General features: G+C 30.6%; 2 protein-coding genes across 3 annotated transcripts; both read left to right on the top strand.

Moving 5' to 3' along the window:
* The first annotated feature begins 3,660 nt into the window (after nt 1–3,660).
* On the top strand, nt 3,661–7,691 carry LOC107897268 (uncharacterized). Of its 2 annotated transcripts, none has more exons than XM_016822651.2 (6): nt 3,661–3,907; nt 4,044–4,112; nt 5,137–5,393; nt 5,565–5,655; nt 7,225–7,291; nt 7,372–7,691. In XM_016822651.2, exons 2-6 carry the CDS (start codon nt 4,108–4,110, stop codon nt 7,423–7,425), a joined length of 474 nt encoding a protein of 157 aa, XP_016678140.1. In that variant the 5' UTR covers nt 3,661–3,907; nt 4,044–4,107; the 3' UTR covers nt 7,426–7,691. The 2 variants fall into 2 exon arrangements, with proteins under 2 accessions (XP_016678140.1, XP_016678139.1); XM_016822650.2 differs by having other exon boundaries at nt 7,183–7,291.
* Nucleotides 7,692–14,513: 6,822 nt separating this feature from the next.
* LOC107895695 (EPIDERMAL PATTERNING FACTOR-like protein 8) lies at nt 14,514–14,912 on the top strand. The gene is made up of 2 exons (XM_016820931.2): nt 14,514–14,592; nt 14,674–14,912. Exons 1-2 carry the CDS (start codon nt 14,514–14,516, stop codon nt 14,910–14,912), a joined length of 318 nt encoding a protein of 105 aa, XP_016676420.2.
* The last annotated feature ends 495 nt before the right edge of the window (nt 14,913–15,407 follow it).

Here is a 15,407-nt window from a genome sequence, read left to right as displayed (position 1 = left end):
AAATAATACTTTTATAAATAAATTATTTTTTTTAGAAAAACCCACAAACAAAACTTAAAGTATATTCAAAATTTTTTCTCTTTTTTTTTGTTTATTTTATAAATAATAAATTTTATTATACATCCGACATTGCTCCTTAGTCCTCGTGAAATTTATCAAGTACTAGACATTGCCTTTACCCACAACTATCGGCACCAATAACCCCTGCTTCGAACTCCTTGCTTTTTACATCCTTCATCATTACGCCATCGAATTAGTAATTGGTTGTGGAGTTGATGCCATAACCTTCCACCTACTAGGTCTTCAAGATCTCATATCCTCATTTATATATCTCCAATCATGCTTGCCCTCAAGTATAATCTCAAATGCAATAAATCAATTCTAGCAACAACCTAAAAACATCTCTCATCCTTTTTGACCTTAGGTTACAATATTTTACCCAATCTGAACGTGGTGGTCGTTAATGTTAAAAAAGAAAAAGAAAATTGAATCTGTATAAGTCATCATGTTTTTTTCCCCTTAATTTGTTTTATTTATAAGATTATTATTTTATTTATAAATTTATTATTTTAATAAATAAAATTCATGTTAGAAAAAGAGAAAATAAATATAGTATGTATTTTTATTGAAAAATAAACTTTTAAATACTTTTAAAAATTTTAAGAATCAAGACTAAATTGACAGAATGTGTAAAGTTGGAAGTTAAATTTATTGTGTAACAACCTAATTTTCAGTGGTATTGGGAATAGAGATTTGATATCACTAAATCCGACGAGTGAGTTGAAAATTTAATAAATTAATACCTATGAGTCAAATGTGAATATAAAAGCATTTTTTAATTAGTGAATTTGGTGATTTAAAAGAATTAATTAGGTAAATTGGGTTGAGAATGAGGTATCGAGACCTCGAATTCATAAATCGATCCATAAATATTTTTAGAAATATTTATGGAGTGTTGGTGAGGTAGTAATAAAATTTAGTCAGAAAATTTTGACGTTTGGGTGGTTAATTAAATAAAAAGGACTTAATTGAAAAAGGTGTAAAAGTTGCTAAAAGGATTAAATAGCTCAATTGTCAAATGAGGAAGGACCTAAAGTGTAAATAAGCCCAAAGGAGATATTTTGGGCGGCAATAGCTGAGAAAAATGTGAAATAAGGGTAAAATTGGAAAATTGCCAAAATGGGCTAAATATAAATGGGACTAAATTGGAATATCTAGAATTCTCTTCATTTCTCTTCATATTCATCAGCTGGAAAACAACCATGGAGGAAGGTTCAAGCTGGTTTTCATACTCTAGCTTCATGTAAGTTTAATTCTTGCTTTCTCCTTGAAATTTTTATGTTTTTGGACCTTTACAATTGGGTCCAACTTACTATTTCATTAGTTTTTGATTCCATGGCTAATTTTTGAAGTTTTTATGGATGAGTGCTGGAAGTATATGATGATTTGGCATGAAATTAGAGCTTTAAATTGTTTATATTCTGATTTTATTGAAAGAATTGAATAGAAAGTGAATGTCTGGGACCTAATTGTAAAAGAGTTTGAAGTTAGAGTTTTATGTGGAAATTTTGAATTTCAATAGTTATGAAATAACTTATAATGTCTATAAAAAGTATTAATTGAGAAAATTATCTCAATTGAGGGGTTAATTGAGCAAGGACTGAATTGTATGAATTGTGAAATTTGGGGCAAAATAGAAATCAACATTTTGCAATAAAACTGTTTTGAGCAGCAGCAGTAGTTTAACTTTGAAAAATCACCAAAAATTTTAGAAATTTAATTAGAGGATTAATAAAATATAAAATTAAAGCTTATTGAGTCTAGTTTCTTATAAAAGAAATTATGTAAGCAATGGAATTGTAAATCATGAGATACAATAACTTTTGTGAGACAAGGTCAGAATGATTTCGGGTTCCCCTGTTCTGAATTTGAAAAATCATAAAAAATTGGATAAAAATAATTAGGGGCTTAAATTTATATGTTTAGAATCCTGAATGAGTCTATTTTCAAGAGAAACAAACTATGACATCATTCGAATCCTTTACGAGAAGATAATTAATTTTTAGTGAAGAAGGGTCAGAACTGTCAGACAGCAGAACAGGGTAGACTTCAATGAATAAACTGTATTAATTGGCCCAACAAAAAATTATGAAATTTTTATAGTAAGAATAAATATGAGTCTAGTTTCTGGGAAAATTTATGGATCTAAATTTGGAGTTCTGTAGCTCAAGATAAAAAAAATTTAGTGACTATGACACAGATGGATAGCTTGAATATTCACATAAGTAGATAGTAAAAATTATGGATAATGTTACCTACAAGTGTGTTGTTTATACTAAGGATGTGGATGGAGAGGAGGAGGAGAAAAATATACATATATATATATGAATGACTTGTGTATAAATTGATCACATGCCCGATTATAATTGATAAATGTTGAATTAGAAATGATATAATGTTTTATTTAGAATATTTATTATGAAATTATGATTATCGTTATAATACAAAAATCGTACTTGTGAGTTTGTATAACTAAATTTTAGTGGCTATTTGTTAATTTTATGAATTTCATGATGTGTTATTTCATATGAATTGATGATAACTTCGTGAATATTGTGTGAACCACACGATCTGACCACACAGCTTGTGACCCCTTGCAGTGTTGAAAAATTTTAAATATTTTCGAAAAATTTTCTGAGTTCTCGGTTAAGTCCCGATATCTATATTCTGGGCCTCGATGGCTCACATAAGGGACACTATGATTAAATTTGATTGATTTCAGGTATGAATGTTATGTGAAGCGAAATTTTTGTTAAATGATCTGTAACTTTTGGTAATACTCCGAATCCCTATTCCGGCGACAGATACGGGTTAAGGGTGTTGCATATTGAATGTTTTTAGATTTATGACTAAATTTATAAAAGTAAACATTTGAGGCCTAAATTTGTTAAGCCAATAAAAAATGTCATTGTTAGTGATTTAACAAAGGAGTGACTAAAATATTAAATTTTGATAGTGTTGGTTACTAAAATAGAAAATTTAAACTTGGGTGACCAAAACAGAAACATGCTAATAGTTGAGTCACAATTTTTAGAGTTTACGCTCTAAATAAATAATTGATAAAATTTACTTGATAAAGTGTGGTAGAAATGTAACACCTCTCACCCGATCCAATAAAAGATCCAAGCAAGAGATATTACGTTTAAGCACATAACCATCTTTTCACATTCTTACACTTGTTTTATAACATTTTTATTATATATTTATAGTTCATATTTACATTACCAAACCTAAGTACATGTCATCTCTAAAGTCCAAAATTTATATTATAGGTCCAATGGTCGAACCAATCGAACTGTTTGAATCGAGAATTGATGGTCTAACATGTTCAATCATCGGTCCTATTATTAAAATGTTGAATGACATTCTAAGATTGTATTATATTATCACCTAAAAATTCATATAAATTTTTTAATATTTAAGTAATGACGCGGCACAATTTTAGAGTGTCGTATCGATAAATTTTTATATTTTTCAAGTTAAGGGACCAAAATAGATATAGCTATCAAATTTAAGTATTAAAATGGAAAAAAATTACCAAAAGGAGGAGTAAAAAAATTAAATTATCCCTTCTTATACATTTACTAGGCATGAATGAATGATAAAGAAGCAGGAGAGATGAAACGGAACAGCTCAGGAAGCTTAGAAGCGATAGTATTTTTCTCCCTTACCAAAATAATAATAGTCTGTAGAATACTATTTTCTCACTTTTTCTTTCTTTTCCCAAATTACTAGTTGAGAAGAAGAATAATATAAAAGAAAAAGGAAAACAAATGCAAAAGGCTAAATACCACATCTGAAACGCATAATCAAAACAACGATAACCCAATTTGTCACCGTTTTACAGGTAAATTTATTTTCTTTTACCATGTTTATTAAATATATATTTTGCTTGCTATGTCTTTTGTGGATTTTTGTTTCATTCCCGTGAATTTCATTTCTTCTTTGGGTTCCTCAAGGGTTGTCTTGGTGTTTCATTTCAGGAAATCAGATTCCCATTGATTTACAGATCTGTTTTTTGCTTCTTCTAGTCCTTGTTTTGTATATATGGGGTAAGTTTTATTAGTTTTTGTTTTCTCCTATGATTTTGATATTTTTTGGCCTTTTATTGACAAGATTGAAAAGTTTTTATTTTTCTTCCTTTTATTGTTTATTTCATTCCTCTTCTTTGTGGTTTAATATGGGGTTTGAGTAAATGGAGCACCTTTTTTTCTTAATTAATTTCCTTGACAATAGAGGAAAAGAGGGGAAAAAAAAACATTTCAACTCTGGAGTTTACCGTTCATGTCTAAAGTCTAAACATTTTGGTGAAAAGAAATGGAGCCCATTTGATTATCTGTTTTTATTCTGCCCTTTTATAAGTAATGGTTCTTTAATAGTATGATTCTGTAGGATTAATTATGTTGATTGTAAATTTTTTTTAAAATATGTATCTAGTGTCTTTGCAACCACTATGCCTGTATTTGATAAATAAAAACAAAAGATCTAGAAAAAGGAAGTTTTCTCACCTTCCTAACAATCATGGTTATAAGTTACTGGTTTAGGCATATAGGATATAGTCTTGGAGTTTTATGCCATTTTTTAGTGATAGAAATCAGGAAGCTTTCTGATGTTGTCTAATGATTCTGGTGTAGCAGATAACATTGCTTTTATTTATTATTATTAAGTGACGAGCAATGATTTTGTAGAAATTGACAAGGCAACACGAGGAACTTGAATACCCCACCGCTGTAACTGTTTCAATTTCAAATTCTTTAAATTTCTGAGCCCAGAATTGAGGGATGTTTACTTAGTAACCAAGCCACAATGCTGGGCATCATTGTTCAAATTCAACCATAGATTTGATTGGTTAAGTATTCAAATAAAGCTTACTTCTTTTGGGGGCCTTTCTTGTAAGATTTATAGCTAATTGGCTTTGATCCAGAAGGTTGACACTCTGAATTGAAGTGTTATAATGTTGCATTTTTATGAGTACTGCTTTTTGTTGCAAATATGGTTTTGCTAAATGTGATAAAATAAGGGTCGATACAGGTACTAATCATGTAATATGATTGTGTGTGATTTGTAACAGAGCAGTGGTTGTCTAGGATGCTATGAGAAGCCGAGTTTCAATCCCTTGGTGAATGAGTCGTCAAAAGGACTAAACGTTCAAGGTCAGACAGCCAGGAAAGGCGGCATATCAGAAGATTTCTGGACCACTAGCACTTGTGATATGGACAACAGTGCTGTGCAGTCACAGGGAAGCATCTCATCGATCAGCACAAGCAACCAGACACTTGATCTGCATGGCAGTGTTGCAACTGCTAATGCCCCAGCTGAATTTGTAAATCATGGCAAGTTCTCAGCTCCTAAGTTACTTTGTCTGGAGTAACATTTATATCTGACAGCTTTATGAACTTACTTACCTTCCTATCTGGATAGTCCTTTGAGGACCTCTTTTGGTGCTAAAATAAGATGAGGCTGTCTATGCACCATCTCACAATCACAACTGCACTTTGTTGCAGGCCTTCTTCTCTGGAATCAAATTAGGCAGAGCTGGGTGGGAAACAGGAGGTCTCAAAATCGGAAGCAATTGGTTCAAGAACCCAAGCTAAAGTGAGTTGTCAGGAAATATAAATTTAGTGTTTTCATTAATCTTGGTTTTAAGATCTTCCAAAACATTTCTTCCCATGAGCTCTCATCCACTTGCAAAATGATCTGATTACAGATTTGTTTATTTTCATTTAAGAGAACAGTATTGAGGGTGTTAATTAGTTCCATTTCTTTTTTCTTCTATGTATTGTTTGAATTTTGGAAGGCATCTAAGTCTGCATTTTGTCTGGAATTACTAGATATGAAACAATTTCCATTTAACTAATTTATGTGACGACCATGTTATCATCACTGTTTCTTTCTTTCCTCGGGGCCATACAAAGGCACAAGACATAAAAGAAGATATCATCATTTCTACAACATTAAATTTTCAACTTCAGATCTTCTGGACTGGGGAGCGGATTTAATTTTCAACATTTTAGCTGCCTTTGACCTGGAAAGGATGAATTATGCTACCAAATCATAAAATTGTTTAAATAATAATGCAATAATGAAAAGTTTACCTATGTGAAGTGTGCTGCATGACATCAGCCACTTCGCTTTACCTAGAACAATATCCTCTATGAGCTCAGTAAAGTGAGGCCCTCTTTGTAGTTACTATCTGCTAGACAATCATTTCTCTGGTCTTTTTCTCAGTCCCTGACATGGGCTTTCATTAAGTCACATCTCTATTCTCTGCAGTGCTGTCAAGGTGTGTGCTTAGGCACGCCTGCACCTTGCGCCTTATACAGCAAAAATGCCTCAGACCTTTCTAGGCAAGGCCCATTTGATCAGGTGTTTACCTGGTGCACATAGTCGTACTTTTTTTGTAAGGCAATAGGTATTAGAAAAAAAAAAAGCTAGCCTGACTGAACTTCTCTTTAATTTCTTTTATTTTTCACTATTTTATTTGATATACCTTTACCAGTATGAAAGGGATAATATTAACTCTGTACCTCTCAATATTTGAGCATTCAACAACAAACATTGACCATAAGGAAACCATGCATATTGACCAATAAAAGAATTGCATGATTTGTAGATAAACTAGACCACACTTTAGAGTTTACTATATATCTTAAGCTTTATATATTATATATACACACAGACTTGCAAAAACTCACATATTTCCCTATACTTCACTCCAGCTAGCTCTTTTTTTGCACCTTGCACTTAAGGCAATATAAGGGTTCTAGTGCCTTGTGTCCTTGACAACACTGGTTCTCTGATATTGATATTTACTTTCCTAGCATCTATTGCTGTAACCTGTAAGATTTGAAGATTATAATGAAGAATCAAAAAGGTTAATGTTTCTCTTTCAACAAGACAATAATGGTACCTTTAATAGTGCATGGTGCTTGCATAATTTTCCAGTGTCTTAGGAGTTGTGTCAAGCATTCTGATTTTAGCAAAATCCAGATTTATCATTAGAGAACCTGGATCTTAGGTATTGAACTTTGAAATGGCATTTTCTGTACTTCTGGAAAATCACTTGTGGATGCAAGTATATAGCCCGTCAATCATTTATGAACCTTTTGCTTATCTTGTCAGCACTCATTGTCTCAGCATGGTTAAACAATTCTGGCTTTGCAGTTGGAATGCAACTTATGAAAATTTACTTGGAAGCAACAAGCCATTCCCTCAGCCTATTCCTCTTTCTGTAAGTCCCAGCACCAGCAAGCTTTTATAATCAATGAATTGCTTGCTTACCTGATTTGTGTTTCTCATGAAAAATGTCAGGAAATGATAGATTTTCTCGTGGATGTTTGGGAGCAGGAAGGGTTGTATGACTGAGCAACAACAGTACAACTACATTTGAGAGATGGTGAGATATCAATATTTATCGGACTTGTTGTAACATTTTAATTGCTTCAATAAGTAAATGCATTGGAGCATAGCCTGGTGTGTATATCAACTGTAACAATTTCAGGGTCATGCCTGCTTCTGGTGTCCTTTTTTCCATTCTAACTCAACAGACCTTTTAGACATGCTATTTTATTGAACTGGAACTAATCCAAAATAGAAAATACTAGCGCCCTTTGGTTTTCAGGGCAGCAAAATCTTCTATCATTAATTTATTGCCAAATTCTGTGCTTTGGTTACGGCTACCTTACATCCTAGTGCAAGTGTTATTTGCTTTGATCCGTTTGAACATGCAATGAATGAACAAATATGATTATAAATTATCCTAGATGTTCAGTATGCTCCCTGGATTTTGTGGAATAAGGCTCCATTAGGGAAGCGAAAAAAAAGTAGGATTGGGATGCTTTTAACAAACTATACGAGGTTTGTTTCAAAGTTGTTCATTTATAGCTTATGGCCTTCCCATTCACAAGCTATGGGTACCTTTGATTAGCTCCTTTAAACTTATAGATGCTTTTAGAGCTTTAAACCAATCTGGGATTCTAGATTTGTAGATGTTTAGGGGTATCTATTGGGTGGATTTGGAGTTTTTCAGTTTGTTACGAGTTCAATTATTAAATTCAAGTTATTACATGTTTATAATCGGATTGGTTTTGTTGACTGAATTGCTGCTGCCTTTAATTGTGATTTGCTTACTTTGCTTCAGATTTCAGTAACTCTTCGTTATCATCATTATTTATTAGGGCAATTCATTGATATTTGATGGTCACCTATCATGATAAATTTTTGGACTGTTGCTTACTAATTACGATATGATCATAGGAAGAAATTGCAGCCATAATCATATTTCTAGGAGTGCTTACTCGAACTAAACTACAGTTAATTGAAATTTCAGATTTCTTAACCATTATCGGATAGAATTTTTTTTTAAACGATTTAATTTCCAGTCGGTTAATTGAAAATATGATGATAATGTTCTTTTTCTTAGTTTTTATTTCAATGAAGTTTCAAAGATTTTTTCTTTGAATTTGTATTTTTTGTCAAACTATTTCGGAATGGATAGAAAAGTTTCTATTAATTTTGCTTATGTAATATCCATATGTATGTCACATCAATAATTAATTATTTTTTAAATTAAAAATATAATAATTTTATATTTTTTAATTATTTTAATGATTTATTTAATTTTTTCTTTAAATATTTAAATATTAAAAATAATCAATTGTTAATGTGACATTCATGTGATGTCAGCAAAGTTAACTTATATTAATTTTTTTATATATCTTAGAGGTGATGTGACAAATAGGGTAAGTTTAAGGTTTAAAAGATGTAAAAATTTAAATAAATAGTTAAAATAATTTTTTTTAAAATAAGTTATTATACTTGTCAATAATTATAGGTCCATTAATTTTTAATTATCTACTTTCAAATCGAATTAAATGATACTCGAACATTTACAAAACTTTTAATCGATTCTCAACTGAATTAATTTTAATGACCAATCAAATAATCGAATTAATTGACTCGATCAATTAATTCGGTTTTAATCGAAGAATGCATGTTCCGACATGTTTCTTTTTATTATCTTGCTTCTTCTTTTTTTGTTGACTTTGTTTCCTTTATTGACCTATCTTTGAAAATGATTCGGTATAAATAAAAGGGATAAATCTCAAAATTAAACATTAATTTTAGTTCAACGTACAATGTTATATATAAACTTTAATTTTGTACAAATTTAATTTAATTTTTGAAAATTATTAAAATAACTACCGATATAACACTATTTTAAGTTTACATATTATAATACAAATAATTATATATATTTAATATGAAAATATAAATGTGTACAATTGAATCAAAATTATAATTTTATATATACATTAAAATCACAATTAAAATTTTACGTGTAAAATCATACCCAATCAAAATTTATATATTAAATTACACATTAAATCAAAGTTTATATATAATTTCAAGATTTACCTCAATTTAATTGAAGAAACACAAAATAAAAGAAAAAATTCTATGCATTTTTTAAATTGAAAATGTTAATGTCTATTTATAGTTTTGAAGTATAAATATGTTTAAATAATACCCATCCATACTTAATTTCTTTTATAGATAATTTTCACATATATTTTTCTTTTTGTATAATGTCAAGGATGCTAACGAGGCATAGGAGTGTTTTGTTTGCCACTCGATATACCCTCGACTTAATCCGATCCGAATTTAGTTTATTTATTGCCATGAAAAGTTAAAATTATATTCAGCTTTGATCCGTGCCAATTTGATATCATAATTTTTAATTGTTTTATATTTTACGATAAAAAATAGCGGTTAAGATTATGTTTAAGTTGTTCGACTTAAGAAAGAAATATTTCGAATTTGACATGAAAAGAAGAAACAAAACAAACTTAAGAAAAACCAAAAACAAAGAAAAAAAAGAAATTTAAGAACAAATAATAAATATTTAAAATAATAACTAAATAAAGAAATGATAAAATAAAATGTAGAAGATGAAACGAATAAACCGATAGATATGATGGATAGATGAATAAGTGTCAAATTGAATCCTTTAAGATATAAACCCCAACAAATTCAATTAATGACTCTAATTAACCTTCCAATAAATAATACTTGGTAAATTAAAGGATGAATAATGAATTCACCTGACTCATTGAAGAAAATCGAGAATAAAACTACTAGTTGAGATCATAAGAAAAAAATCTTGTACAAAAAAACTAACTCACAGAGTGAAAACTGTATTAATGAAAACAATTGTATTTCTAATGAATAATGAAGAAGCATCGAGTTAAACTCAAATTAAGTCTAATAAAAATTAAGTCTAATAATTGAACCCAATATGATTTAAACTCAAATTAAAAGCTCAAAACTCGTAATTTTTGTAATAATCTTGTTAAAAAATTCTGCTTACGCAGTATAGTCTTTACTAAAATGGTTTGAACTTGAAACCGAGTGATTAAAATGTGTTTCGAAGCTAAGAGATAGATCTTCGAATGCTATGAAGACATCTCAACCTAGAAATGTCTGTATCTCTTTCAAAATGGACCGCAAGTGGACTGATTGTAACATAATTAGGCGAGTGGACTTGATTGGGATCATTGAAGTATAACGCCTAAACTTATTAATATTTTCCGCATGAGTTTATCATCATGGATTGAGATTTTAAGTTCACAAACAAAATTGGTCAACCCTAATTCATCATTGCTCCGTTTTAAACTCTAAAGCTTATCGTTTTGAAGCTTCAACTCTTCTTCTTGAAATTTATTTGTGATAAAGTCTTAAACGATTAAGTTAACTTCAATTACTTAAATTTGAATCTCATGATTGGACCTTAAGGAAAATTAATCTCATCTCCATCATGAACTTTGAAATGTGCTAGACCACTTGTATCATTTTATCAAACTAGAACAATACTTTTTATTTTTTATTATATTTTAATGATACTAATAATTATTTTCTAGTTTTAATACAAATTTTATTCTCTTATATTTTAAATAAATATATATTAATAAATATCTTGGTTATTAAAACCTAATCTAAACTCATCTTAACTAATTTAATTTACTTAAACCTGGGTCAAAAATCCATCTTTTTAAAAAAGCCGACCCTATCCAATCGGGTCGAGTTGAAACCCGTTGGGTCTCAAATTTTTTCTTCCATTCGTACATGGAATTGAATCTGTCCTCTTTGAAAATTACGGAAAAGTATTAACCCTTCTCTTCCCCACGAGATTTGATGAAAAATCCACACTATTGGCAAATTACTTGATAAAAATTCCACTACCCCTCAAATGTTTTATTTATTAAATGAATTTTAAATAAAATGACAACTTTAGTTAATTATTATTCTACTTTGGCTTAAGAGGAAAAGCTTTTGTAATTTCTTAAAAAAAATTAATTAAATCATTTTATAAAAATTGTACAGTTAAAAATTTATCAATCAATCATTTTGACCAATAATTTTCATTGTTGATCGTTACTGTGTTGACGCGGTTGTTAATGATAACTAAGTTAGCCATCATGATGCTCACATGTGGTGCACATCAACAATGGTTGCTGACATGGCACCGCCACATCAACAAAATAAAAATTATTAATTTTTCTTTTTAAAAAATCATGTTCAGGTTCATTTGAATCTAGACAAAATGACATCCAAGTTCATTTGCATTTGGATATTCATTTGTCCATATTCATCCTAGATGTAGTTTTTAAAATTATAAAAAAAATAGAAATATAAAAAAATGAGAAATAAAAAATTCAAAAAATTGTTAAAAATCTCAATTCCAAAACTTAGATAAATTGTTGATTGAGTCTTAATTTGATTGGCATGAACATTGTTGCTTATGTAGGAGGACGTGAGTTCAAGTGCATTGAAGCGCATTATACTCTTATTTATGGGTTGGGGAGGGGCTATGGGTATTTCTAGATAAATTGACATCCAAGTTATTTTAAATTTGGATATTCATTTGTCCAAATTTATTCTAGACAATTTTACATCCTTCATTGAAGTTATTAGCTAAATGCTGACAGAAAAAATAACCTATATTAAACACTAATACCACAATTAACAAATTAGATTAAAAACAACAACAAAAAAAAATTCAAAAACTTATAAAAATGTGTGATTTACCTATTGTGAGATAGCAATAAATATAGAATCACCATTCCTTGCTTTTTTATAATTCTTCATAGGGATGGTTAAACTTGAACCGTCCGATAAATTTAGATTCGATTCATTTCGATTGGAGTGGACTTTTTGTTTTAAAAAGTGAATGCAAGGCGGGGTGAGACGGATTTTTTCTTTTTTATAGTGAGTATAGAGAAGTTATAGTAATTGCTTGTCCCACCCCAACCCGCTTCACAATATGAAATTACCATTTTATCATTGTATATTTAAACTATTAAAAGGGTAAAAATGTAATATAGAAAAAAGTTCATATATTTTATCTTTAAATATTTTTTGAAGAATTATGTTTAAATATTTACTTGACTCTAAAAGTAATTTTAATATTAGAGGTAAGTAGGAAAATTTAAGATGGCTGTATCCAACATTCACGAAGGTGGTAGTAGTTTTTAAGATTATACCGTCATAGTGGAACAGGGCGAGTGGTGGAGCAGAGCATGGCAACTACGGAGCGGTGAAGGATTTAGCAATATTCTCCCCCATCCCACTCCATTGGCATCCCTAATTTTTAATAATGTTTAACATTTTATTTTATCATTTTAGAAACTATATCCAAAATGAATCTAGATATCATTTGTCCATATTCAAATGAGCCTTGATGTGTATTTGTTTAGATTCATTCTAAACATAAATATTTTAAATAATTTTAGTTCTCATTTTCTTATAATTTTCATAATGTTTATGAAGTTTTAATAATATTTTTAAAATATTTTTAATTTTTTTATAATTTAACAAATTTCATCTACAATGAATCTAAACAAATAAATGTTCATATTCAAATGAACATGGATAAATAAATGTACATATTCATATAAATTTATATGTCCATTTATCTAAATTCTTCTAGACTTGAATTTTTTAAATCAAATTCATATAAACTTAGATTTCATATGTTTAGGTTGATTTTAGACTTAAATTTTTAATTATTTGTTTTTATTTTGTTATCATGTCCATGCCATATAAAAGGCATAGCAAAAGCAAATGCAAGTATTTTTTTTAGTAGGTGAAAGTGCTCTTTTCTGTAAACTTTTTGTTGCTCTTAACAAGGAGATCAAGATAAAACTAAACATATATATGCACTTCAACTCAATACCAAATTTGTTAAGAAAATTCGTCCACATCTCTTTCTGAGCTGCAACAATAATATGGGATCAGAGTGGATAAAGTAGATGGAATTTTCAGGTTTAGGGTCAGCATTAAAAAGAATTTAAAAACAGGTCTTAAGTAGTTTCAATTTATAACATTAAAAAAGTGAAATATAAGAATGTAGAGGAAAGTAAATGGTCTGCTTCCAGGAAAGCAGCTGCATTTTTTTTTCCTTGTGTGAAACAAGGAAAGTGAAAAGGCACCACTGAAACTGAAAAGGGAGACCTACCTACCTAACACATACATATAGGATAGCCCTTTTCTCCACATTCATTTTTCTTGCTGTTAACTAAGCCTGCCAAGCTTGGCATTGTTTCAAAACTTCACTGTCTTCACCTTCGCTCCTCCCCATATAGCTAACACACTGCATCCATGCATGCATGTATGCATGCACGGTTCTAATACGACACCCAGTTGCCATTTCCCCAGAAAATATGTATATCAGTATACACATTGTCGTAAATGTAAAGCAAACTTTTTCTGTAATAACCCTGAAACTGATCAAGGAATAGAAAAAGGATTATCTGTCCTGAAACACCCTCCAGCAAGTGCACTACTTCAGATCTTTTATATATGATTGTGGTATGGAGTTAAACAGCACTAGAAGCATCAGTAACATGATATATTTATGGTTGTTATTTTATGATGCTTTTACCTAAGAGAGAGAAAGGTTAATTTTGAGAGGGTGATGATGCTGGTTTCTAGCACAAACAGGATATTTCTGAAGCTCGATCAGAAACGTCGATATTGCTATATCACTCTAACTATACAATAAAGGCAACTTCCCAGATTAAAGCACCTTCCTCAATTCTCTGTTGGGTTGCTTTCACTATTAGTAACATTAGTCTTTTTTTTCCCTCATCTTTCGGGTGAGATAATATTAATGGATGGTCAAGTCAGCTAAGAAGGGTCACCAAAAACAATGATCAAAGTCGTTTGAAGCGTTTAAAGTCAAGTGCACCAGTTTCCCAAAAGGACCAAGAAAAACAAGTTGTTGCTTTTTTCAATGAAGAAAGGCTTTTAATTGGTGAAGAAGCCATCAGCCCCAGAGACATGTCTCCTTTACCGCAGGCAGATACCCATCGAAACTATTTCAAACATACGCATATAAATATGCATGCTCTATCACTTCTACTCCCCACATACAGTTTTCCTCACAAACAGTGATGGCTGCTTCATCAAGAATTTACCCCATTGCACTCACCCTGGCTTTCATTTTCTGTATTACATTTCTGATTCCTTCAGGTAATTAAATCCAAAAACTATTTGGGTTATGTTTCAGCTATTTTTTTATTCCTATTTGATAGTGTAGTTTAGGTTTTGCAGTTGGGGCAGTAGAGTCAGGTGACAGTGAGAGATGGTTGCAGCAAAGTAAAATGGTGTTGGGGTCAAGGCCTCCCCGTTGTGTGAACAAGTGCTTGAGTTGCCGGCCTTGCATGGCTGCTCTTGTCATTCCTTCCCACCAATGGAACAAATTCAAAGCAACAAACCGTGGCGATGGAGATGATAACTATTACCTCCTCTCCTGGAAATGCAAGTGTGGGGATAAGCTCTTTCAACCTTGATCCTATGACCCACCATTTCTTTCAGATAATAACACATTGATCCCTGATGTATGTATCTATATAATATAAGGAGTAAGCTTCTTGTAATGGCTAGTTAACCATCACTGGTAGAGATTTGAGATTTGAGGGAAGATGGATGGTACTGTAATTTTCAGTTTTAGGGAAAACTTTTAAGTTTAAATGTGTGGAATCTCTTGGAGAAGTACCAACGTGGCGTGTTCCAACTTCCAATAATCGAATTTCATTTCATGCAAATCTGTTGCATGAAAAGACTGATCTTATCTGCACCTCAGCTCTTAAATTTTTTATTCTAAACACGGAAACGTCAACCTTACCCTAACATATATTGGATATAGACTGCTTAACTGGGTGGTGTGTATTGGATTTCAGCGGCTGTTACTTAGATATTAATTTTTTGTGTTTTAAAATTTTAGGGTTTTAGCTGCTACCGTTTTTTGAAATTTTTAAGCATAAATGAATTTAGGATCTAAGCAG

The sequence above is a fragment of the Gossypium hirsutum genome, chromosome A10 (assembly GCF_007990345.1).
Source record: "Gossypium hirsutum isolate 1008001.06 chromosome A10, Gossypium_hirsutum_v2.1, whole genome shotgun sequence".
Taxonomy (NCBI): domain Eukaryota; kingdom Viridiplantae; phylum Streptophyta; class Magnoliopsida; order Malvales; family Malvaceae; genus Gossypium; species Gossypium hirsutum.
The sequence above is the reverse complement of the archived record's forward strand: the minus strand, read 5'-3'. Positions and strand labels throughout refer to the sequence as shown.